The following is a 27,063-nucleotide window of genomic DNA, read 5'->3' on the forward strand; positions in this document are numbered from 1 at the left end:
GTTAGACCGCACCTGGAGTACTGTGAGCAGTTCTGGGCACCGCACCTTCGGAAGGACATATTGGCCTTGGAGGGAGTGCAGCGTAGGTTTACTAGAATGATACCCGGACTTCAAGGGTTAAGTTACGAGGAGAGATTACACCAATTGGGGTTGTATTCTCTAGAGTTTCGAAGGTTATGGGGTGATCTGATCGAAGTTTATAAGATATGAAGGGGATCAGATAGGGTGGATAGAGAGAAACTATTTCCGCTGGTTGGGGATCCTAGGACTAGGGGGCAAAGTCTAAAATTTAGAGCCAGACCTTTCAGGAGTGAGATTAGAAAACTTTTCTACACTCAAAGGGTGGTAGAAGTTTGGAACTCTTTTCCGCAAATGGCAATTGATGCTAGCTCAATTGCTAAATTTAAATCTGAGATAGGTAGCTTTTTGGCAACCAAAGGTATTAAGGGATATGGGCCAAAGGCAGGTATATGGAGTTAGATCACAGATCAGCCATGATCTTATCAAATGGCGGAGCGGGCTCAAGGGGCTGAATGGCCTACTCCTGTTCCTATATGGAAGTGGCAGAGAGCTGGTGGAGCAGCTCCTCGTAGACATTTCTCACTCCAATCCGGTAACTTGAATGGAAAATCTAGGCCACCATGTATAACCTAAAAATGATTCAATTCTGAAACAAGTAAAGGGAATTAGGGGTTACGGGGAGTGGGCAGGAAATTGGACATGAATTTAGATTTGAGGTTAGGATCAGATCAGCCATGATCTTATTGAATGGCGGAGCAGGCTCGAGGGGCTGATTGGCCTACTCCTGCTCCTATTTCTTATGTTCTTATGTATTAAGACTTATGCATAACATTAGCCACTTAATGTTAAAAATGCTTGCAAGGTATTTCCACTGTGAGGCTTCCCCCCCACCTCTCCCATCTGGCTTTTGAGCCAGAGTTGGAAATATCACATGGCCTTGGGTGCTGTGGATTTCCAGCTGCTGCAGACACATGGGCATAAGTTTAAAATGGTGGTGGGAACTCAGCGGGGGATGAATAGTGGCATGGGAAACGGAGAACATTTTTCTGCGCATTGGTTCGAGCGATCATGACTAAGTTGAAGGCCCTTAATTTGCATCTCCAAACTGTGGAGCGGGCGTACTGCGCACCCGAATGATATGCTGTGAACGGGAGTATTTAAAGGGCCATTGCAACCATGGACTTTGAGGAAGAAAGGAGAAATGTGCAGAGATGCAGCATCAAAGGAGTGAGGCAGCAGCCCGGTTTAACGACTCTTCTCTTGAGTTGCTACTGGTGTGAGCAGCAGCAGGGAGATTCTATACCTGGCTGATCGGAGGAAGCGCCCTGCTTCCGCCACCAAGAAGGCTTGGCTGGAGATGGCAGAGGAGATTAGCAGCAGGAGCACGGTGGCAAGGTCATGGGTGCAATGCAGGAAGCGCTTTAATGACCTAACCAGGTCAGGAAAAGTGAGTACAGTTACTGATTCACCGACGTCCTGTGGTGTAAAATACTCCTCCTCTCACTCTGCCTTGCCAAGCGTACTCCATCACATCACTGCTCACACCCACATGAGTCTCATTATCAACTTACCTTCTCTTTCTGTACACTTCCTCACCTCCCCATTTGTGAACATACTCACCGCAATCCTGATGCAATCTGATAGTCACCCTCTGACGCATCTGTTTCATTGTTAGCCTCACTCAAAGCAATGCATCCATCGGGTGAACACATCACCTTCACTCACTCACACGTCTGTTCCTTCTGTAGAAGAAGAGAGCAAAAATACAAGGGAGAGGAACATAAGAAATAGGAGCAGGAGTGGGCCACATGGCCCCTCGAGCCTGCTCCCCCATTCAATCAGATCATGGCTGATCTTTTACCTCAACTTCGTTTCCTGCCTGATCCCCATATCCCTTGATTCCCCTAAAGTCCAAAAATCTATCTATCTCAGCCTTGAATATATTCAACGACTGAGCATCCACAGCCCTCTGGAGTAGAGAATTCCAAAGATTCACAACCCGCTGAGTGAAGAAATTCCTCCTCATCTCAGTCTTAAATGCCAACCTGTTATCCTGCGACTATGCCCCCTAGTTCGAGACTCTCCAGCCAGGGGAAACAACCACTCAGCAGCTACCCTGTCAAGCCCCCTCATAATCGTATATATTTCAATGAGATCACCTCACATTCTTCTAAGCTCCAGAGAGTATAGGCCCATTCTACTCAACCTCGCCTCATAGGATAGTCCTCTCATCTCAGGAATTAATCTTGTGAGCCTTCGCTGCACTGCCTCTATCCTTCCTTAGATAAGGAGATCAAAACTGTACACAGTACTCCAGGTGAGGTCTCACCAAAGCCCTGTACAATTGTAGTAAGACTTCCTTACTCTTGTACTCCAACCCCATTGCAATAAAGGCCAACATTCCATTTGCCTTCCTAATTGCCTGCTGTACCTGCATGCTAACTTTTTGTGTTTCTTGTACGAGGACATCCAAATCTCTCTGACACCAACATTTAATAGTTTCTCACCATTTAAAAAAATTCTGTTTTTCTATTCTTCCTACTAAAGTGAATAACCTCACATTTCCCCACATTGTACTCCATCTGCCACCTTCTTGCCCACTCACTTAACCTGTCAATATCCCTTTGCAGACTCTTTGCGTCCTCCTCACAGCTTACTTTCCCACCTAGCTTTGTATCTTCAGCAAACTTGGATACATTATACTCGGTCCCTTCATCTAAGTCATTAGTATAGATTATAAATAGCTTAGGCCCAAGCACTGATCCTTGTGGCACCCCACTAGTTACAGCCTGCCAAGCTGAAAATGACCCATTTATCCCTACTGTCTTGTTTCCTGTCTGATAGCCAATCCTCTATCCATACTAATATGTTACCCCCAACCCCATGAGCCCTTATCTTGTGTAACAACCTTTTATGTGACACCTTATCAAATGCCTTTTGAAAATCCAAATATACGACATCCACTGGTTCCCCTTTATCTACCGTGCTCGTTACATCCTCAAAAAACTCTAATAAATTTGTCAAACACGATTTCCCTTTCATAAAACCATGTTGACTTTGCCTCATCATATTATAATTTCTAAGTGCCCTGTTGTCACTTCCTTAATAATGGATTCCAGCATTTTCCCGATGACTGATGTCAGGCTAACTGGCCTGTAGTTCCCGGTTTTCTCTCTCTCTCCTTTCTTGAATAGCAGGGTTACATTTGCTACCTTCCAATCCACTGGGACTGTCTAGAATCTAGGGAATTCTGGAAGATCACAACCAATGCATCCACTATCTCTGCAGCCACCTCTTTTAGAACCCTTGGACGTAGGCCATCAGGTCCAGGGGATTTATCAGCTTTTAGTCCCATTAGTTTCTCAAGTACTTTTTCTCTACTGAGTAGGACTGGAGGGGACCCACCACAAATAGTGGCCCTGACAGAGGCGGAGGAGGAGGCATTGGAGCTCAGTTGCACGGTTGAATGCCTGGCTGTTGGAGATGGCGAGACTGGCAACTCGCAAACGGCTGGTGACAGAACTTTAACATCCTTCACACACATCATGAATTATTGTTATCAATGATTGACCTATTGTACACCTCGGTATGCTCATTGGAAACTAACTTCCGCGATGATTGTTAATATTGCTTTATGTTCTCTTCCAGGGCCTTCAAGCATTGATGAGGAGGCAGGCGCCATGGAAGAAGGCGATTCCTCAGAGGAGCTCAATTCCTCTGAGGGCACATCACATCCAGCCATGCACCAGCGCAGATACTCGCACTTCGGTGGGTCCTGTTCGGCAAATAGTTGGGTTGGCACCTAGTGATTCACCACTCACAAGTGAGCATGAGCAGACACTGGTGGCAAGGGCAGCTGTGGAGAGTCCGCATCGGGAGGGTGCACTCCTCTTCAAGCTCTGCTCAGCTGGACGCAGATGCTGAACCCCGGGGGGCCATTGTTGAGAGTGAGAATGATAGAGGTACAACTGCACCTTTGCGAGGTACTGGAAAATGTGCCATGCTCGGTCTCCACATTAGCGGAGAGGATGGAAGAGTCCAACTCCAGCATTAGTGGACTGGTGGCACGGGTAAGTGTGGCCCTCCATTGAGCTTCAAGCACAACTCTCAAATGAGTTCATTCAGGCCATGACAACGGCCATGCGGACTCTGGACATGAACATGACTGCCGCCTTAAACTGGCAGACAGATACTTTAGCCGTGGCCTTAGAATGTGTCACAGATCTGCTCCAAGCTGCTGTCCAGCAGAGTGGCAGGAGTGATGTGGCCCTGGCCCAGGAAAGGGATGATGGCAAAAGGGGACATGGAGGTCGGAACTCCACTCAAAACGTTCCCTCATCTCACCCGTTGCCCCACCCCCCCTCAACCAGTACCCGCAATGCTGCCTCCTCTTCAGGTGGCTGAGTCTGCCCCTGTACAGGTGCAGGTGGAGCAGTCATTGGCGGGGCCCTCACGGGCTCCAAACCTAGAGGTTGTAGGCCCAGAGCATCTCAGCATAAGCAACCTGCCACCACCTTTGCTGAAGCCACAAGGGATGCACCCTGTAGAAGTAGTAGGAAGAGGAAGGCAAAGGTTGGTGATTACCAAGGATATGCACAAGGGTGTCTGATGGAATCCCATGTTTTTCATTTATTTTTGTTTTTTGTTAAATGCACATTAAATGTTATAATTCTCACCACCACTGCCACATCTTGCCCATTCTTGAGTTCCTTTTGTGAAATCGCCCTTTCATGTGCTTCATCATGAACGCCAAGACTTGATGTCACCCATTGGGCGCATTTACAATGGGTGTGATTGAAGACTGTCGTGCAAGCTGGTTTGGGGGTGCGGGTGCTGGTGCTGGTATTGGTGGCAGTGGTTGTTCCAGGCGGTCTGAGTAGTTCACTATCTTCATTTTTTCAGATCTCATTATGAGAACCTGTAAGATATGAGTGAATCCCTGGCATCACGAGTAGCCATGTGCTGCTCTGGCGATGGGTTCCCCATCTTCATTGTCATTGTCCTCCTCCTCCTCTTCGTCATCTTCAATGTTGCCGGCAGGTGCAGATGCTTCATGAGCGCATTCAAGCTCCTCCACCTGTAACCCTCTCTGTTGAGCGATGTTGTGCAGGACGCAACACACGACTATTATTCTACACACCCTCGCTGGTGAGTACTGAATGGATCCCCCAGATCGATTCAGGTACCTGAAGCGCATCTTGAGCATTCCAATGGCTTGTTCAATGACAAACCTGGCGGTCATGTGATTGTTGTTGTACTGCTGCTGTGCCTCATTGGTGGGGTTTCTCACAGGTGTCATGAGCCACATCTCCATTGTGTATCCTTTGTCTCCAAGGAGCCGGCTCTTAAGTCTGTTTTGTGCGTGGAAGAGGTCCAGAATGTTGGACTCACGCAAAATGAAGGAATCATGGCAGCTGCCAGGAAATCTGGCACACACCTGCAGAAATCTCTTCTGGTGGTCGCACACCAGCTGTGCATTGATGGAGTGATATCCCTTTCGGTTGATGAACAGTACTGGCTCATGTGGAGGTCCTCGGATTGCTACGTGTGTGCAATCAATTGCACCCTGCACCCATGAGAAGCCAGCCAGAGAGTGGAAACCCACTGCCCTCTCATTCTGGCTGATATCGTCGATGGGGAAGTTGACGTAGACGGATGCCCTGGCAAATAAGCCACCCGTGTGACCTGTCGAATGCACTTATGTGCAGACGACTGAGAGACCCTGGTGATGTCACCGGTAGTACCCTAGAAGGATCCGGAGGCGAAGAAGTTGAAGGCAGTGGAGAATTTAACTGTGACGGGCAATGCGTGGCCACCAGGCCCAGCTGGGAGCAGCTCTGCACGAAGGAGCCTGCAGATATCTGCGACCACCTGACGACTCAATCTGAGCCTTCGTCGGCACTGCTCCTCAGAGAGGTCCAGGAAGCTCAGCCTCTGCCTGTAGACCCTCTCACGTGGGTAGTGCCTCCTGAGACCTCGGCCCTTCCATTGGTCCCCTCTCTGCTCTTCTGCAGGTCCCTGTGGCTCACCTCTATCCCGTGCACCTTCAACTCCCAGAACTGCATGCCGTACCTGCCGCGGACGGTGATGTGCCTCCTCCTCAGATGTACTGTAGAATAAATCCATTGCGCCCGCCATCCTGATGTTGTCAGTTTGAGGTGGTCCAAAATGTAGGTAAATTTATCTGAACACAAGAATTCTGAGTGCGAACAAAGAAATCTCATTCTAAACACAAAGAACTCCCAGCCAAAGGTTTGTCTGAGAGAACTGATTGCCCTGCTGCAAAAACTCACCTTTTCTTCACGTCAATCACTGGTTTAAATGTCCAAATGGGTGCCGGCTGCAACTCGCCTCCGTTTCCATGACTTGTTTCAGAGGCCACGGGAGGCACGTTCATAAGAAGTTAAAATGGCTCGTGTAACTCAATACACAAAAATTTAAATGCCTAAATTGGCCCGTTTTAAATATCGGCCCGCCGGCTTTAAGTGCCGGTGGGACTTCCGGGTGTCTGTTGCGCGCGCATCCAAACGCGTCTGGGTCAAACCCGAAAGTGGGCGCGTTGGAGCCGGGATGCGGTCCCGCTCCGAAAACTTAGTATTTTCACTGCCCTCCCGCCCCCAACCCACCCGTTCATGGGGGTTAAAATTTACCCCATTCTTTGTGTATGAGAGAGAAATGCACCGCAGGAAGTGTAGTTAGTTTCAATTTAAATTAATGGCTGAAGTAAGAAAATTACCCTTTAAAGTTTTCATTTTTTAATATTAAAACAGAAAATGCTAGAGATACACAACAGGTCTGTTATCTGAAAAAAGACACATTAATGTCTTGGGTGTGGACCCTTTATTCAGACGCTGATAGACCTACTGGGTTTTTCCAGCATTTTCTACTACCAGTGATTTTCTTTTCATCAATAATACTTTTGTTATTATCTGTCATCATGACCCAACATAGATTCTATCAGTACCTGTGAAGATAAGATGATGTGGAGATGCCGGTGATGGACTGGGGTTGACAATTGTAAACAATTTTACAACACCAAGTTATAGTCCAGCAATTTTATTTTAAATTCACAAGCTTTCGGAGGCTTCCTCCTTCGTCAGGTGAACATCGTTCACCTGACGAAGGAGGAAGCCTCCGAAAGCTTGTGAATTTAAAATAAAATTGCTGGACTATAACTTGGTGTTGTAAAATTGTTTACAAAAGATAAGATGAAGTGAGCCTTTATCTGTGTATGCTAGAGATAAGGCGTGGGGTTCGTGACAGTCCACCAGTGTGTACACGTAACACAGTTAAAGCCTGGGTCTGTGATGTTGCTGGTAGCCTGTGCGTGAAATAAGTCTGTGTCTCAGTGCTGCTGTGTGTGTGTGTGTGCGTGTGTCTGTCTGTCTGTCTGCGCTTGTGTGTGTATATCTGTCTGCACCCGTGTGTGTATGTCTGACTGAGTGTGTATATATCTGTCTGTGCCTGTGTGTATCTCTTTGTGCCTGCGTGTGTGTGTGTGTGTGTGTGTGTGTATGTACCTGTCTGTTCCTGTGTGTGTATATCTGTCTGCGCCCGTGTGTGTTTATCTGTCTGCATCTGTGTGTACGCCTGTGCCTCCGTGTGTGTATATCTGTCCGCATCGATGTGTATGCCTGTGCCTCTGCATGTGTATATCTGTCTGTGCCTTTGTGTGTATATCCATCTGTGCCTGTGTGTATATATCTGTCTGTGCCTGTGTGTGTGTGTGTATGAAAGAGTGAGTCTCTGAATTTTGCTGGGCTGTGTGGATCTTAAGTTTGTGCCTGTTGCCTTGTGTGAGTGAAACTGAAATCAGGGACTAAGAAAACATGGAAATCAGGATAGGGATTCGATATCTAGGATGGTCCTTTCAAAGGCCTCCTCCTAGTTTGGTGAGGTAATTAAAGTTTCCACTCGCTTAGTCTAGCATGGTTTTGTGCAAAGTTTCTGCCCAGCAAGGTGAAGGGCGACAGCTGCTGGGAAATGGATTATTGTTCACATTGTCCTTCCAGTTCCAGTCTAATGACAAACCACTGACTATACTCCTTGGGCGGAGGTAAATGAGGTTTCTTTGTTGTTGAATTTGGTTGATGGAAGACTGGCACCAAGTCAACCGTCCATGGCCGTACCTAACTTAGCCAGGTGTGCAGTGAAACGTATAAAATTGTGATAGGGTAGACAGGCTGGATGCAGGGAGGATGTTTCCCCTGGCTGGGGGGGGGGTCTAGAACGAGGGGTCACAGTCTCAGGTTATGGGGTAGGACATTTAGGACTGAGATGAGGAGAAATGTCTTCACTCAGAGGGTGGTGAACCTGTGGAATTCTCTACCACAGAAGGCTGTGGAGGCCAAGTCACTGAATATATTTAAGAAGGAGCTAGATAGATTTCTAGACACAAAAGGCATCAAGGGGTATGGGGAGAGAGCGGGAATATGGTATTGAGATAGAGGATCAGCCATGATCATATTGAATGGCGGAGCAGGCTCGAAGGGCCGAATGGCCTACTCCTGCTCCTATTTTCTATGTTACTGTGTTACTCTAGGGCACTTAGTGATCGATAAACCAGCCTGACTCCTTAATGAAGTAGGTAGGGTGGTCCCAGTGGTGGAAAGCTTGCCAGTGTTTTATATTAGTGCTCTGTGCTAGTCAGCTGCATGGCTAAACTCCAGCAATACCCTCTTGCACACTTGAGGTTCCTTAAGCTGTGGCTGCTGCCCACCCAAGACTAAACCCTCTGGACTTTGGTAAGTGAGAAAAGGTATGTCCTCACTATCGGGCAAATGAAGTCCACATGTGTGGATTTCTCTGTAGCTTCATTTAGAGATTCTTAAGAAGGGCGATGGATTTCCACAATACTTGGTTGGCAAGTAACAAAAAACAACCCAAAGTCAGCATCAAACATTCATCTTACATAAAGCATGGACTTTCATTTAGATAAAGCTCCCTCTAAAATGTCCCAACAAGGACTGAATCTCCTAAGATTTGTGTTCTGCTGTTATTTTTAATTTAAATTTTTATTTACCCTATTTTTTTTAGCCCTTTTCTCCTCTCCTAACTCCTCAAAATCTACCACAATCCCTCAGTTAAGAGCTCAGATCATGCTTTATACCACATCCCCTGTCAATGGCGGGTACTCGGGAGCAGTCTCAGGTAACTTGCACTCCTCCCCTCACCTCCCCATCACCTTCTGCTCCTGACATCACAGCTTGGTGCAGTTTTTGCTTTAAACTTCATTTACATTGCTGATTATTCCAAGCAGGAATAAACAAACCAGATTTTCAAAGGCTGGAAACTCACACACCAACTTGTGGATCACATGCATTTAGGTTGAACGCTTCCAAGCCAGTCCTACTGTGAAGCTGCTGATGGGAAATTGGAATTGCTCCCACTGCTCAGTTGGTTGATTTTTTCTTTGGTTTGTTTTTCGAAAATCTTTCTTTTTGTAGAGGTACCGCAAACTGAGAGAAAAGAATGGAAAATAGAGATCAAGGGAGAGAAATTGGTATGCATTGTGTCCTTTTCTTTAGTTGTAAAATGGGCACAGCGTATACGAATTTCTGGGCCGCCGCTATGCTGATCCTTGCTTTATTTAGGCGTCCCTGGCGGCTGCCTGAAAGCATCGTTGGCCAATGCGCCATGTATGTTGTGACTAGTTTTTTCAGTTCTACAGTGGCCTAACCAGCGGTCCTTAAAGGGACTGTTGGAGGCCGCAGAACGACAGGTTTTTAGTTTTTACTCACCTTGATGTGAGTTCTCCTCCTGGCTCCACAGCAATACTGCGGGCTGCTGTCGGCCTGCACACACCCAGCTCTTGTTTTCATCCCCCCTGCCCCCCGCTCACACTTGGGAATGCCTAGATTGGCGAGCCCGATTGGCACCCGCAGCATGCGCTATTATTACAAAGAGGCCCGAGGACCAATTTCTCGTGATCCTTAGGATCATTCCCTGCGTGCATTTGATGCCTATAAATAAGCCCAAACCAAATTCTACCCCAAAGAGTGGGAACTGGGGCAAATTCAGAAACAACTAAATGCAATCGTACTGTAACTCTACAGGGCCAAACAAAACCTAAAAGCAAAGCAGAAGATATTCTAGAACTTTCTGAGCTGAGACGCAATGAAAACTCAACTAGCGACTCTGATTCCATTCCTAGCGCTGCTAAGCTTTGCTGTATGATGAACAGCCAAAAACCAGCATACTGTCCCTGACCATCTGTGACAGTGCAATCCAAACACATGCTGCCAAGCCAGACATACAAGAAATTAGAAGAGTGAGCAGAAACACAGGATATTTTTTAAAAGCATCCAGCAAACAATTGGAGAATTGAGTCCAATGTGCCTTCCTCCCATCCTTGCACATTGGACCTCTCAATGTACCAGGGTGACATTTCCATTTCTGACAACAGTCACTGGACCCTCTTACGGTCATTTAGAAAGGATTAGCTTACTACAGAAAGTATGCTGATTTTTAGTAGGACAGCAATTTCAGCTGGCCCTGTCACAATACAAACCTTATTATATTGATGGTTTCCCTGGCAACCTACAGACCTCTGTCCTTTTTCCACTCCTATGTGTTGGTTACAGTACAGCATGACGCAGGAGATACAAGAAAAACTGGCCTGTCATGTTGCTGGGAACGTGTTGACTTCACATTTTTATCAGGGCGATCTTGAACGTGCAAATTAAATTTTATAGCTATTGTTTAATTGCAGTATAAAGCATGTGTAGCACCACAGGAAATCCGTAACAGTCTGATTGTAAATAACATCAAGCTTGAGAGGCATTGTTATTGCAGAAGTGGACTTTACTCCTTGAAATACTTCACTGGTCTTCCTCTCTGCAGTCACCAAGCTTGTTGTGGAATTCTAGCTATGTTTGGCCACCAGGGCTCCACTAATGCATCCCAGAAATATCTGATTGCCATAGCGTTCTCAACGTGTTAGTGCAATGTGCGTAGGTCCGGTTTGCCAACAAATGAACACAGCAAAGTTTCCAAAGTGCTGGAAAATGCAAGGCATTCGGTGTGAAGTTGCTATATTTGGTCAGTACAGACCGCAGCAAAGATGGTGAAATCCAGGTAGGGTAGTGGAGGCAAGAAAGCTCAGAGATCATTCATGAATCAGACGCCAGAAACTAGCAATCACAGATTTCTGTGAAAGGTTGAGCTCGATGGGTTAAATGGCCTGCCTCATCTGTACTTATCTTTGTGACCTTACAACCTTCCCACAGGTGAAATGTCTCGTTTCCGACTTGGCAGCTCCCATTAGTAGCTATTTTAAGACTGAGAACTCGTTGTATAGAAAAATATGGAAGTGAACTCATCTATATCACACACAGCTGCTTCCTGTGGCTCGTCAGTAACGTTCTGCTCCTTCTAACACCATGCAGGCCATCAGGCACCATTGCAATTTTAACCCCTACGATACTATTGTTCAGCTAATGAGATACAGTCTGACACTCCCTCCAGCTCCTACACATTCACTGTTACTCTGAACACTTTCTCATGTGATCCATCCCAACATCCTCTCCCCACACTCTCAATCCCCTTCTACCACACTCCCAATCTTTGTTCCTCACACCCTCAACCATTTTAAGAATCACCCATCCCTACGCTCACAAATTCCCAACACACCACTTCCAGTGCCCGCACCTCATACTTTCACCCTGTATCACTACGTCTCAGCGCATGAATTATTACCCAGTGAAAATTTAAATAGGGATTATTCAAAAATAGTTTTTTAAAAAATCACTTCCAGTTTTTGAACTGGGGATTTTTTTAACTGTTCCTTTAACAGTACACGAAACGTGAATGGTGACTAGGGGGATGCGAGAGCCCCGAGGCACCACTGAAGTGATCCTGCGAGTACAGGAGGTAAAGCAGTGAATGTGCTCAGATGGGTAAGAGTGGAACCATGAGAAACCATAGCCATGGAGCTGAACTGGGGAGGAGAGATAGCGGAGGAAAATTGAGTGATCAAAAGTGTTGAAGATGGCAAAGAGGTTTTGGAGCAAAAGCAGGGATAATGAACCACAGTCACATTGGAGCGGAGGGTGCTGATGCTTCAGGCTGGCCAGAAACCATATTGAAAAGACTCCAAAAAAACACCAGGGCCAATTTTAACGCTGCCCGCTCTGTAAAACTGGGTGGATCGTACCCAGTGCACACTCCGCCCAGTTGTCCGTCAGAATTGTAATCAGGGTCCTATGTACGTCAGAGGATCCCGATATGCATATTAAAAGGGCCTACTGCCTAAACAGGCAAGCTCTGCGGCCGCCCAGAGGAAGGCCCTGGCATGAATGGGACGGTAAGTGACCGGGCACCATGTTTGAGCTGCTAACGCCCCGTTTATGCTGGGCGGCCTGTGTTAAAATCAATCCCAATTTGTAAGAGCTACCAAATAGTTAAAGCAAACCAAATAAAAAATAAACTGAAAGCACAGGGGATCTAAAACAAAAACAAAAAATACTGGAAGTACACAATAGATTAGTCAGCGCTTGTGAAGAAAAAGATAGGATAACACTTTGGATGTATCTTTCATCAGAAGTTAAAGAAGCCATAGCTGTGTCTTTGTATGATACTAAACCAGTGTTTCTCTTCTCTTTAGACAACAGTGATTGAGTATGTCAAGCCCTCCGATCTTAAAAAGGACATGAATGAAACCTTCAGAGAAAAGTTTCCCCATATCAAATTGACCCTCAGTAAGATTAGAAGGTAAGCAAACACTGTAGCTGTGAGGGTAGAGTAATATTTGCCTATTCAGGAACTCTAATGCACGGGTAGAGTCCAAGTTATCAGGGAGAAGGAGTTTATGGAAAAGTTACCAGTAAGAGTTGCTGAGCTACGAAGGCAGCTGTTTGAGGAACTTGCCTTTCCCATGAACCACTACTCATAAACCATTTGATTTGATTAACACGATCTATTTCTTAATACCCCATCGGGGTGAAATTCAACCTTGCCGGGTCTGCAAAACTGGCGGTCGTGGATTGGCCACCCGTTGTAAACCGCACGTTGAAGTCAATGTAAAAGAGAATGGGGCGGGGCTTACAATGGGCAGCCAACCCACTGCCGCCTGTTTTGCGCCCCTGCCGAAGTTGAATTTTATCCCATATTTTCCTTCAGTTGAAAATCTTTGACGATATGCTTTATTTTAAAAATGCTAATCTGGGAGTCTGGTTTCTAGGACTGAATCATTGGTGCAGCAGTATCAGGGCTATGTTATCAAATGCCATTGATGCCTGTTGTTTACAAATGGAAAATAGTCGCTCCGGACAAATGCATCACTACTCCGAGACCCACACAGGTAGCAGAGATAAGCATTTACCTGAATTTGTGAACCTGTCCATTATGGGTTAAATCACAAATACCCAACTATAACTCAGGTCATCTTCAATTCAGGTCGGCTTGTGGCACTAATTTTAAAAAAAGGCAGAAGGGTTTTTTTGTTTCTCTGTACACTATTATCCCAGCCCTGCCACTCTTTTCACACTGTCATGCTTGGCTGGAGAGTCAGTAGCTATTCTCTGTAGCTGGAGTCATTAAAAGAAATGGAGGTGATGTCCCAGAGAACTGCATTCACAGAGGAACTTCAATCATCTGCATTTTTCTTTATCCACTAGAATCTTTGTGGAAGTCAGGACTGGCAGAATTTTTGGATGAAGAGGTCAAAGAAAGTTGACGCTTTCAGAATTTATTAAAACCAAGAAAAAGCATTCAGTTTGCATGAAAACAGAGAAGTTCATGCAGTTCATTTTATTTTGTCAGCTGAGTGTCTGATCTGCACAGATTTGTGGTGTAGTGGTCATGGTATAGATTTAGCAACCTGGAAGTCAGAGTTTAAATCTTACGATGTCATGTTGTGAAATTGAATTAAATAAATCTGGTAATTTATGGACTACCGCCAGGAAAAATGACCATCAAATCTGCTGGATTGTCGTTAAAAACCAATTGGTTTATTAACTTCTGTTCTTCAGGGAAGAGAGCCTGCTACCCCTACCTAATCTAAGACTCCAGACCCACAATATGTGGCCGATTCTTAATGCCCTCTGAACTGGTCTAACAAGCTACTCAGTTGTAAACAATTGCTACGGCACAGAATTGTAAGAGAAATATCAGATGGAGATAGCAGCAACAACCTAGGCACCGGGTCAGGTCAAGACTCGGGTAGTCTTAGCCTAGTTGGCCCTTTAAAGTCCTCCTCACCAACACCTGGGGACTGGTGCTTACGTTTGGGGAGGTATCCCACAGACTAGTGAAGAAACATAGTTGTACTCAGAGAATCGTACCTATCATCCAACATCCCAGACTTCTCCATCACCATCCCTCTGTATATCCTGCAGTGGTTCAAGGAGAAAGCTCACCATCACCTTCACAGGACGACTAAGGATAAGCAATAAAAATGTGACTTTCCAAAAATCGGCCATACCATGAAACAAATGCTAAAAGTCTCCAAACCAAGTTACTTGGAAGTCAATACGGGTATAAATTCCATCTGCTTGATATAGAATGCACTTTCCCTGAAGCAACATACTTCATTTGTCTAAGTCCAAAGAACAGAGGCAGAAGTTCGCAAGAATTAAGGCTTCAGGGTCTCCAAAGTTGTACACAGGTACTGCTGGAGGCTAAAACCATGCAGCTTACCAGCACACTGAGCATCCCACGCTTGTTCTCTAAAACCATCCCATGTAGTTGGCCATTGGCTTGCAGGGTTCTCTGGAGCCAAGCGGGAACAGTCTCCGTGCCCAGTGATAGGTCAACCCTTCCAGGTCTCAAACTTTAAATCTGATTTGCTTTTTCAGTATGTTATGGAGTTTTACTTGGAGCTGGTGTACTTGGTCACTGCCTTTGTCCCTTCCGACACTACGTGTGCTTGGCCAGCTCCCCGGACAGCAGCAAGCACAGGCGCTCTGGCTGTCCCAGAAGCTGATGGATTGGCACTTGTTGTAATGGGCCAGGCAGGAAGCCTTATCTGCGATGCGCTCGAAAATAATGTTCGCAAAGGAGTTCATGATACTCATGGCCTTGGAGGAGATGTCTGTGTCGGGGTGAACCTGCTTCATCACTTTGTAGATATTTGGTTGGTCAGTCATCAACAGCCCTCTGGATTACAGTGAGCGTCCCAGGACATGGTATCAGATTATTGAGTCTGCTATAGAGCATTGACTGAGCTGTGCCGGGATCGAATTGGCCGTCCCTTTTATACCCCGCCTGATTTTACCTTTCATTGAAGTCATTTCCACCCTGTTGCCCATCTTCCTGGTTGGGGTGAGGGGAGGGCGGGGGAATAAGTGGGGTTTCTTTCTCCAACTTGACCTTAAGGAAGCTCCACTTTTCCCCCTCCCCCTATAGGGAAGATATGGTTACAAATTCCACTGTTCACTGCAAACAGAAAATCACAGATTGGGAGCGCACAATTTCACACATTTTTACCGCGTAGTCACGAGTTTGTCAACAGATACTGACAAGCACCGATTTGTGCCTTAAAATTCCTGTTGAAAGGAGATTTGGGGATTCTCAATTATCTATCAGCTGTATTATCTACCAGGCCTTTGCTCCATTATGGCAGAAAATGGGAGCTTTTGTTTTATATGTACTTTTTCTATATTCTGTTATTTTAAAAGACAGTGTGGTATTGTAGCAGCATCAGTAATGTGATGCCACATTATAAGTCCCTACATAATCATCATTCTATTCCTTTCCATTGTCAGTCAAGTACTTTCATTTTCCCACAGCAGCTAGTCAATCTGCATATCAAAGGAGTGTATCTGCCAATGACAATAGCCTTCAAATGGCTTGTTTCAATTTGATAAATTCATTAATGCAATTTGCAAAACAGCGACAATGCTGCAGGAACTTACTACCAAGCAGGAACATCTTGAGAGACTAACCAGCCCAGTGACTGAAGTATAGCAAGGGCAGCATGGTTCCATTTGAAATGACCAATTCTTGTACATTGCGATGGCATAGAGGGAGCTTTACGCTGTGTTTGAACGTGCTGTACCTCACCTGAGACGGCTCGAGGCACTGACATAGTTCAGTCATCACTCATCTGGGTGAGCAGAAATCCCCTTACCCCTCTCCATAAAAAAAGGTGTGATGGTGTCCCAGCCTAATAGAAGATATGCGATTTGAGAACCTCTCATTCACTACTCACCTGACAAAGGAGATAATCTCCGAAAGCTTGTGGTTTTAAAATAAAATTGTTGGACTATAACCTGGTGTTGTAAGATTCCTTACATTCATAAAAAAAGGGTGATAGCAGTTCTTAAAAATATCCATGATGTGGCGATGCCGGTGATGGACTGGGGTGGACAAATGTAAGGAGTCGCACAACACCAGGTTATAGTCCAACAGTTTTATTTGAAATCACAAGCTTTCGGAGGCTTCCTCTTTCGTCACTCACCTGACAAAGGAGCAAAGCTCCGAAAGCTTGTGATTTCAAATAAAGCTGTTGGACTATAACCTGGTGTTGTAAGACTCCTTAAAAATATCCATTTGATTTAACTTGATTTATTGAGTGACCCCCATTGTGCTGCAATTCAAAAGTCCTGCTTCCTACTCACCTTCGGGCTCAATGGGGGTGACATTGGCCTTGGACGGTAGTGTAAAGCAAACAATTGCAGCTGCCCAATTTCCTTTTCCATTGTGCGGAACACGAGCTGCCTTTGCGCTTCGTCTGTTTCGCGCAGCCGGTCTCGACAAATTTTCCCCCCAGTGTGTTCTGTAGCACACTGATTAACATGTTCATGTAGACTTTCCTTTTGAAAATTGCCCACCAAGAGAATTCACCTGAATGCCTTGGCCACTGCAATACGAGAGGAAATGAAACGCCCTTAGTGGGAAACTGAGTGTGTTGATTTGAAATGCAGATGGCACCAACCTTCAATAAAAAATACTGACATGTGTCATTGACTCTTGCAGATTACGTTGCTGCTTTCCTGACCAGATGGTCACAAATCAGAATCCCAGGCTTTTCTTTTCTCTGCCAAATTGATGAGTCAGACTGCTTTGGTTAAGTCCCAAAATTGCTGGTACAAGAGTATGCCAACTGGATCCGTTCGACACATTTTGTTATGTACCAGTGTTATCTCCAGCCTGGGCTCACGTTGGGATTTTTAAAAAAAATGCAAGTAGCAGGACTTAAAGATGTCCAAACTGCCCAGTCCCAGTGGACACACTGGGGGTAATTTTGACTTTGGGTGTTAGTGTAAAACGGGCGGCTGAGTCCAAATGACCCTCACTCTCTTGTTTCTCATATTGACATGCCTTCACCAGAGCTGTCAACATTGGCCAAATCCTAGGTGTTAAATTTTCAGGTGTTGTGAGTCAGTTGCATACCTATAGAATCATAGAATGGTTACTGCACAGAAGGAGGCCATTCGGCCCATACCAGCTCTTTGTAAGAGCAATCCAGTTAGTCCCATTCCCCCGCTCTTTCCCCATAGCCCTGCAAATTTTTTCCCTTCGAGTATTTATCCAATTCCTTTTTGAAAGCCACGATTGAATCTGCTTCCACCACCCTTTCAGGCAGCGCATTCCAAACCATAACCATCGCTGTGTAAAAAGGTTTTTCCTCATGTCGCCCTTGGTTCTTTTGCCAATCACCTTAAATCTGTGTCCTCTCGTTCTCGACCCTTCCGTCAATGGAAAAGTTTCACTTTATTTACTCTATCCAAACCCTTCATGATTTTGAATACTTCTATCAAATCTCCTCTCAACCGTCTCTGCTCTAAGGAGAACAACCCCAGCTTCTCCATTCTATCCACAGTAACGGAAGTCTCTCATCCCTGGAACCATTCTAGTAAATCTTTTCTGCCCTCTCTCTAAGGCCTTCACATCATTCCTAAAGTGGAGTGCCCAGAATTGGACACAATACTCCAGTTGTGGCCGAACCGGTGTTTTACAACTGTTCAACATAACTTCCTTGCTTTTGTACTCTATGCCTCTGTTTATAAAGCCCAGGATCCCGTATGCTTTTTTGACCGCTTTCTCAACCTGTCCTGCCACATTCAAAGTTTTGTGCACATATACCCCCAGGTCTCTCTCTTCTTGCACCCCCTTTAGAATTGTACCATTTAGTCTATATTGCTCCTCCTCATTCTTCCTGCCAAAATGTATCACTTCACACTTCTCTGCGTTAAATTTCATTTGCCATGTGTCTGGCCATTCCACCAGCCTGTCTATGTCCTCTCGAAGTCTATTAGTATCCTCCTCACTGTTTACTACACTTCCAAGTTTTGTGTCATCTGCAAATTTTGAAATTGTGCCCAGTACACCCAAGTCCAAGTCATTAATATATATCAAAAAAGCAGTGGTCCTAGTACTGACCCCTGGTGAATACCACTGTATACCTTCCTCCAGTCCGAAAAACAACCGTTCACCACTACTCTCTGTTTCCCGTCACTTAGCCAATTTCATATCCATGCTGCCCATTCCTTGGGCTTCAGTTTTGCTGACAAGCCTATTTGGCACTTTATCAAATGCCTTTTGGAAGTCCATATACACCACATCAACTGCATTGCCCTCATCTACCACAAAAACACAAAACACAAAAAGTCAACATACAGGTGCAACAGGTAATCCAGAAGGCAAACAGAATATTGGCCTTTATTTCTAGGGGGATGGAGTATCAAAGCAGGGAAGTCATGCTACAACTGTACAGGGTGCTGGTGAGACCACACCTGGAGTACTGCGTACAGGTCTGGTGTCCTTATTTAAGGAAGGATATACTTGCATTGGAGGCAGTTCAGAGAAGGTTCACTAGGTTGATTCCGGGTATGGAAGGGTTGTCTTATGAGGAAAGATTGAACAGGTTGGGTCTATACTCATTGGAGTTTAGAAGAATGAGAGGAGATCTTATTGAAACATACAAGATTCTGAGGGGACTCGATAGGGTAGATGCTGAGAGGATGTTACCTCTCATGGGGGAATCTAAAACTAGGGGGCATAGTCTCAGAATAAGGGGTCACCCGTTTAAGACGGAAGTGAGGAGGAATTTCTTCTCCCAGAGGGTCGTGAATCTTTGGAATTCTTTACCCCAAAAAGCTGTGGAGGCTGAGTCATTGAATACATTCAAGGCTGAGTTAGACAAATTTTTGATCAGCAAGGGAGTCAAAGGATATGGGGAAAGGGCGGGAAAGTGGAGTTGAGGTAAAAATCAGATCAGTCATGATCTCATTAAATGGCGGAGCAGGCTCGAGGGGCCGAATGGTCTACTTCTGCTCCTATCTCTTATGCTCTCTGTTACCTCATCAAAAAACTCAATCAAATTAGTTAAACACGATTTGCCTTTAACAGATCCATGCTGGCTTTCCTTTATTAATCCACACTTGTCCAAGTGACTATTAATTTTGTCCCGGATTAATGTTTCTAATAGCTTCCCCACCACTAAGGTTAAACTGTAGTTGCCGGTTTTATCCTTACACCTTTTTTTGAACACAGTATCACCTACTGCCAAAATGTAGCTGTATCTGTCCAAAATGCTGTCTCCTTTTCGGAAATTTACAACCACAATTTTATGCCTCTAATAACTCTTCCTAATCAGAAGATGAGAATATTTTTATTTCTCTATTCTCTCTCATCCTCTCCTTTTCTGACCTGTAGTCATACTTTCAGGTTACTTTTTCATTGCAGATACGTGGAAACACTCTCCAGGAATTTTCTCCGGGGTTCTCCCGAACTCTTGGCAGAAACTTCGTTTACACGATTCATCCAGGGCTTTTATCCGATCTTCCGCCGAAATGACAATGGCCGATCGGAAAAATCCTGGGAGAAGTTCCCAGTGACTGCCTTAAGTAGTAGCATTAATTCACCTGTTTTGTATCCATAATCTTTGCGGTTCACTTCTTTTTGCTATTTTCCCTGTCACTAAAAGAAATGACTCCTTCATTATTCTTGCCCAGCATGGGGCCATTTCCTTCTCAGTGCACCCAATTATTTCAGCGTGTAATGTGAAAGTGTATAACAAAAAAAAACATTTAGGAAAATTTAGTTAGCGGTGGGAAGCAGCACTGCATATCAAAATGCAAATTGGTTTTCTGTGCCCTGACATACTTTCTTTCCCAGCATTGGCACAGGGCGCACTCTAAACAACATTGCAGCAACCCAGGGGTTTGAAAAATAACTTAGTGCAAAATTGCTGCACTTAAGTATTTGCTGGTTACGGTTAGCACTCATCGTACTACTGCGGGTTACTGCTCTTCATGCTGCCAAGTAGGTAACAGACTTATTAATCTTTCTATTACCATGATTATAATGCCAGGATAGCTATTATTCACACTACAACAACAACTTGCATTTGTTGAGCGCCTTTAACGTAGTAAAACACTACTAGGGTTATAATGCCAGGGTTGCTGCCCTTCATATTCCAACGGTTACTGTGCTACCAAGATTACCACTTTTCTCAATATCACAACTGCTGCCTTTGTTTACTTGCACTTTCGTAAAATTTCAGATTTCAATAAACAGAATGAAATTTTCCCATCGCACAAAACAGCCCATGTCATAGATGGGGCCTTTTCTGTGCTGCTCCAAACTGTGGGAAGCCAGGGACTCCATTATCTTCTGATATCTAAGGGGCTGAAAATGCACTCATGGCACAAGTGAGGTTTTTGTACCACTTTGTTGATGCAAGCTACCCACTGTAGTCCACTGCCTGATCTGAAATTTGTGCTGCTGAATAATTATGCATATCTATCTGCACAACTTTACCTTCGGGCAACATTTTCTGCTCTTTAAGTTACAGAAAGCTGTGCCCTTCTGAGTTCTCCTTTTCCATAGAAAATATTGTAAAATGTCAAGGAAATTAAATTTTCACTGAGTACTGATGTCATTACTTTGGCTTGTGCACATGTCCAAAAGCTCATTTACCAGGTGACGTTCAAAGCATCCCATCCGATTAGCAACAGCCTCAGCTGTTCCAGACTGTGCCAGACATTGGCCAGATGTCCCAGGTGGTTAAATGTAAGGAAATTACTCAAAAGTCCTGTCTTGTCTGTATTACCAGCATAAATTAAGGATGAGAAAAGGCCATTTGGTCCATCAAAGCTCATCACTCTAACTCTTTCATCTTAGCATCAGTTTAAATATCTCTAATGATTTTGACTCCACTACCCCACCCATCTGGTTATTCCAAACATTTATCACTCTTTAAGTGAAGAAGTTCTTTGTAGTATTTGTTTTCAGTTTACTTTTTCAATCATTTAAATTTATGTCCTCTGCTTTTACTTTTCTAAGTTAGTTTGAAGTGTTCGCTTTATTATTTACTGAATAGAACAAATGAATGAAAATCTGGTGTGGTGATAGCATACACCATTCCAGTGTACACCCCACCATACAAACTGCCCCTTTGTTTGGAGCCATCTGCAGTTCAGTAGCCACAGTAAAGAAATAGGGAGCGGGGAGGAGTGTCATTGGATAATAGATGAATTTTTCCAAACTTCCCGCTGCCATGTATATCATTATTTTGTGGGCGATTGCCGGGCTGGTACAGAGCTGCTGGCCGCGAGCTCATATTTGTGCTGCTGCAGGTGGCATCATGCATTGCTATTGGAAATAGTCTGGGCTGCTCCACGCATCATGCAAATTCTCCAAAAGGCTTTCAGAAGGACACAGGTTAAACATGAATGGGAACCTTCCTACCTGGAGAACGGAGATGGAGGGGAAGCACAAGATAAGACACAGAGCAGCATTAACTCACTGAGAGCTGGAGTAGCATTTGAGCAAGAATGTAGTACTTTTTTGATTTTCAGTTTTACTTACAGAATAGTGTGAACAACAACAACTTGCATTTATATAGTGTCTTTAACAGGGTATTACTGAATTGTACAGAACTACAGTATGTAAGATTCACATTATATGTATCTTAGCATTGGACATACTCGCAATTTATTTTGAACTCCCGCAATTTACATTAGTTTTTTTAAATGCTCATACTTCAAGTAGGAGATTTTTTGTTACAAATTTAAATTTCCCAAGTGAATCATGAGCAATACAAAAGGTTTCACAGGAGCGTAATCAGACAAAAATTGACACCGAACCACATAAGGAGATACTAGGACAGGTGGTCAAAAGCTTGGTCAAAGAGGTAGGTTTCAAGGATTACCCTGTGGTTTCAGATTGTTCTAGTTTAATTCTAGTTTACTGTTTTCTAATATCAATTTTGTTGCTTGGTTGTAGTGGAAACTATAGGCCATTTTTCAAAGTTATTGGTAAATTGAGGTTCACTATGAGAAGTTGTAGAGGAACTCGCTTTTACTCCAGCACAGATTTTTTATAACTTAATTTTTTTATTGGATTCAGCAGAGTTTACACACTTCTTTACATGGTACTTACAAATACTGGCTGCTAACACCAAGGATATCTGCTTCATTCGAACCAGCCGACCAGAAAATACAATAATTTATAAAAATAGTGAACAACACTCCCTATTTACTTGAGGGTTTAGCAAATTGCAGAACTTTTTGTATTGCTCATGATTCACTTGGGAAATTTAAATTTGTAACAAAAAAATCTATGTTTAAATCTCCTACTTGAAGTATGAGCATTTAAAAAAACTAATGTAAATTGTGGAAGTTCAAAATAAGTTGTGACTATAGCCAGTGCTAAGATACATACAATGAGAATCTTACATACTGTAGTTCCAGACACTTCAGTAATAGCCTCTCTGATCAACCGAGAATGGGCTTACCCAGAAGGAAAGCGAACCCTCCAACTCAGAAAATAGGTGTGCCACAGAGTTACTGAATACACATGCAGTTTTTTTTTGTTACTGATGGCATTTTTGCTTTCCACAGTCTGAAGCGTGAGATGAGGAAGCTGGCTCAGGAGGAGTGTGGCCTGGAAGAGCCCACCGTTGCCATGTCCTTTGTCTACTTTGAGAAGCTGGCCCTCAAAGGCAAACTAAATAAGCAAAACCGAAAACTGTGTGCCGGTGCTTGTGTTTTACTAGCAGCCAAAGTAGGCAGTGACCTACGAAAGCATGAAGTCAAGCATCTGATAGACGTAAGTGCATCAGAACAGACAAAAAGGCTTTATCTAAATGCTGAGATTGAACTCTGCAACACCTATCCATCGATATATATCTGAAAAGTGCTTTGCTGTTGACAAAGTACTTACTGGACTCTGTCACTCACTGTAGAATTACTGTCAGAGCTAAAGACACAAGTAAGATATAAATATAAGTTCCTTCAGAGTTCAAAAGTTACATTTGAAAATTATTGTAAATATATAAATCTCATTTCACTTAAAATAGAAACGCAGCCAGAGTACATGACATTTATACAGTGCACCTCACATCCACAGAAACATTTCAAAGTGCTTTACAGGGTACTGGACACAGGGAAGACATCAAGCAGGAGTGGAAAGGGATACATAATGATTTGGAGGGGTGAAAGTATGAAGAGAAAGTTGTTTAGGAGGCTTTTGAAGGCAAAGAGGAAGGACAAAGGTGGAGGTCGTAGGGTTGAGAGTTCCAGAGGGCAGTGCATCATGGGTGAAGAAATGAGCAGCGATGATGAAGCAGGGAACAAGGAATAGAACCGGTGTCATGGGAATTGTGGATTTGTATCAGGAGTGGTGGACATACAGCAGTAGATCACAGAGGTGGGGAGGGGTAAGGCTATAGAGGGATTTGAAGGAAAGAGCAAGGATCTTAAGGCCAATTCACTGACACAAGGAGCCAGTGGAGTTTGGAGAGGACAGGAGCAATGGGGATACATGCTTGGTGCTGTAAGCACATAAGCCGCGGTGTTTTGAATGAGTTTTAGCTTGTGGAGGTGGGGAGGATGGAGAAAAGAATATTGGAGAAATCGAGGCTCACAGTAAAGGCACGGATAAGGGTTTTGACAGAAGTGGGAAGAGGTAGAAGACTGAGACAGATGATGTTACAGAGGTAAAAGAAGTCTTGCTGACAGATGTGGCGGAGGAAGCCGAGTTTGGGGTTGAGTGGTACACTTCTGGACTCTGAGATGTTAGCCAGAAAGGTTAATGGCGTCGAGGTCAGTAGTACAAAGGTGTCTGTAGCAGAGCACAAGAGAATTATTTCCCATTTGCCAACACTTAGCTGGAGGAAGCAACAGCTCCTCAGGTCTTAGTGTCAGACATGCAGTTAGGGTACCATATAAATGATGAAGGGGAGGGGGCCAAGGATGGAGCCTTGGAAACCACATTTTTAAAATAATTAATCAGCGCATATCTGAGTAGGCAGCCTCCGCTTTAGATGTAGGATAAATGGGTACTCTAGTACTTCAGTAGATAATTGTATTGTGTGGTGTACTAAGCCACAGAGGGAGGGAAGGCCCCAACCCTAATGAGATGTACCTCATAATTAAATAACCTGCTGACAGTGATTTCGACATGAACATTGGCCACTTTGGTGAAGTATTGGATGGCTGCCAGTATCCATGAAACTGTACCTCAGCATGATTTTCAGAAAAAGAGGGGGTAAATTTGTAAGAAAAACACATTATATTGACACTCTAATTGGATACAATGTAACACTTGTTTTTCTCTTTTCTCTCCAAAGAAACTGGAAGAGAAATTCAGACTTAACAGACGTGAACTGATAGCATTTGAGTTTCCAGTCTTAGTGGCCTTGGAATTTGCTCTTCACCTTTCTGAACACGAGGTGCTGCCACACTACAGAAGACTTACCCAGCATTCTTAGCCCAGGCTATATATTAGCCAAGGAGGCCCAGGTTCTTTTAATCAGTATGCTCCCCCCACCCCCCCAATGGATCTGCACGTGCTGCTGGAAGTAAACTAAATATGAAGAACTTTAAACATTGAAAGAGCTTTCTGTAACATATGTGTGTACTGATAAGCCACTGCATAAAACAAACAGATCTATTTTTATATATCCGCTGATGAAAATGCACTTTTGTGGCCCCGAAGATGTAGCACTGATGGTTTTCAGTCTATATTTCTGAACACGATGTCTATTTATTTGACATCAACTATCAATACTGAACAATGGTTAGATTGTGTTTTAATATTAAGCTGAAGAATTTTGATGGAACTGTTTATCCTGCATTATATAATGAATTATCAAATGATTATTTCTTAAGGAATTTACTTCTAAACACATAACTTTTTCCAGTATTACCAAATACAGTAGAGGAGAGACTCATTACTTTTATACATTTATGTGTATAAAGCTGTTTCTTTTTCCTACCCATATTACAATTTTACAAGTGCCTCTGTTGTGGAGCACTGCTCAATGACGGAGATGAGTAAAACTGCACTCTTCAGTTTCATAAACATGCTCTATGTTAGAGTTCATCCTGAGCACGTTTGTAGTGCTGTGTTGAGGTTTTAGCTTTTTAAAAATAACTTTTTGTTGAACCGGTGTAAATCTGAATGCTGGATTTTTTTTTCTTCCTTATCCTGCATTAGTTTCCCTATGTTTAATTATCTTTTGATAATGCTTGACTGGTGAGATATTTGAATGATGAGCTTTGCACTGTTAGCTGATGAAAACAAGCCATATTTATCAGAACAAACAAGCACAAACATAGGCCAGTACTTGTAATTACGTTCTGTTTTCTGCTGGTGTTTTAAGAGCAAAGGCAATATCTTGTTCTGAAAAATACAAACTGGTTTAATAAAGTACAGACCTACCAAATAGAAATGCTGAATGTATGAACACAATTGACCTGATTTCACCAATGGTAATTCAGATTTCTAATTTTAAAACAAATTCTATTCAAAAGTGAATTCCAGTTTCTTATCATCAGATGGTGGTTCATACACGTTTTTCGTGTTAAAGATCACATGCTGTACACTTTACACTGTCTCTTTGAAAAAAACGGATTTGTTGAGTAAAACAAGTTGTTTAAAACTCTTATTTTGTAATTCTGGTCTATCTAACACATCTGCACCAATCATTACTTTTCTGTTTAAAATAAAAGTGCTGATAAAAAGGCATATGAAAGTTGAGGTGGTACTGTTATGAAAATTCTGTTACAACATAAGACCAATAAAAGCTGTCTGTCCAGCCAGAGTTGTATTTAAAGAATATTTAAGAATCACCCTTAGTGCCTGTTTTATGTGCTTGTTTTCCTATCCTTGTACTCCTAAAAAGTTTCCCACCAGTGGCTATAGCTTGGGAGGTGGAAGGTTGCTGAGCTTTCATTGAGGACACTTCAGATTGTCATGGTGGGTGACCTCGAGCAGCTCTGGGCCTTGAGGGTTCTGAGACACTGCGCAAGCTCGCTTTGTATTTCCATCAGTCTTCAGGTAGCCTGGGCCCTCGAAGTCAGCATCTGAGATCTCTCCAGCAAAGCTGGCATGTGATCTCAGCCTCCGCCGAGCTGACACCTGTGGCGTCCTATCACCCTGCCTTAGCTCCTGCACACTTGTGCCTGGTGATTCACCACGTGAAGACGCTTCCTCTAAAGTACGTATGGTGCAAGTCTCTGAGCTGGTGGGTTGGTCGGATGAGATCGAGTGACGCTGCATCTTCAGGAAGGCTGGCCTCCTCTTCCTGAAGTAGTAGAGGGGGCAGACACGTTTTCAGCACCTGAATTGAAAGAGAGGGACATGAGTTAGCTTTTAGTGTGAAGGGAGAATAGAGAGAAACAGCTGGTGAAAGCAGATGCAGTTTGTCATGTAGAATGTGTAGGGTGAGATTGAAGTAAGAAGGGAAAGAGAGGATAAGGGTGTGAATAAACTGCACGACGTCTCCTCCAGCGTTGCCACGGCCATGACTTCCCCCCCCCCCTCTCTGCCTGAGATGGAAGACGGGGCCCCGGTTTAACCTCTCACGCGAATGACGGCACCTCTGACACTGCAGCAATCCCTCAGTACCGCACTGGAGTGTCAGCCTGGATTATGTGCTCAAGTCTCTGAAGTGGGGATTGAACCCATGACATCTGACTCAGAGGCAAGACTGCTACCACTGAGCCAAGGCCATCTATACTAGTTTTGTTCTGGCATTTGCCTTCGCCCCATGTTAAAATTCACAGGTGTTATAAAACCCTCAATGGGGGCCATTTTAACTATTATCGCCAGGTGTAAAATGGGTGATAGCGAATGGGCCACCTGCTC

The 27,063-nt window shown here is 44.1% G+C and overlaps 1 protein-coding gene across 4 annotated transcripts in view; it reads left to right on the top strand.

The window, feature by feature from the left end:
• Window positions 1-26,034, top strand: part of cables1 (Cdk5 and Abl enzyme substrate 1) — a 142,431-nt gene extending 116,397 nt beyond the window's left edge. For all 4 annotated transcript variants that reach the window (XM_067979109.1, XM_067979102.1, XM_067979090.1 and 1 more), the window contains 3 exons: window positions 12,626-12,732; window positions 22,812-23,019; window positions 24,542-26,034. In XM_067979109.1, the coding sequence (XP_067835210.1) occupies window positions 12,626-12,732; window positions 22,812-23,019; window positions 24,542-24,682 (456 nt within the window). In that variant the 3' untranslated portion in view covers window positions 24,683-26,034. The remainder of the gene's footprint in view (window positions 1-12,625; window positions 12,733-22,811; window positions 23,020-24,541) is intronic.
• Window positions 26,035-27,063: the final 1,029 nt, after the last annotated feature.

This window comes from Heptranchias perlo, chromosome 3 (genome assembly GCF_035084215.1).
Source record: "Heptranchias perlo isolate sHepPer1 chromosome 3, sHepPer1.hap1, whole genome shotgun sequence".
NCBI lineage: Eukaryota > Metazoa > Chordata > Chondrichthyes > Hexanchiformes > Hexanchidae > Heptranchias > Heptranchias perlo.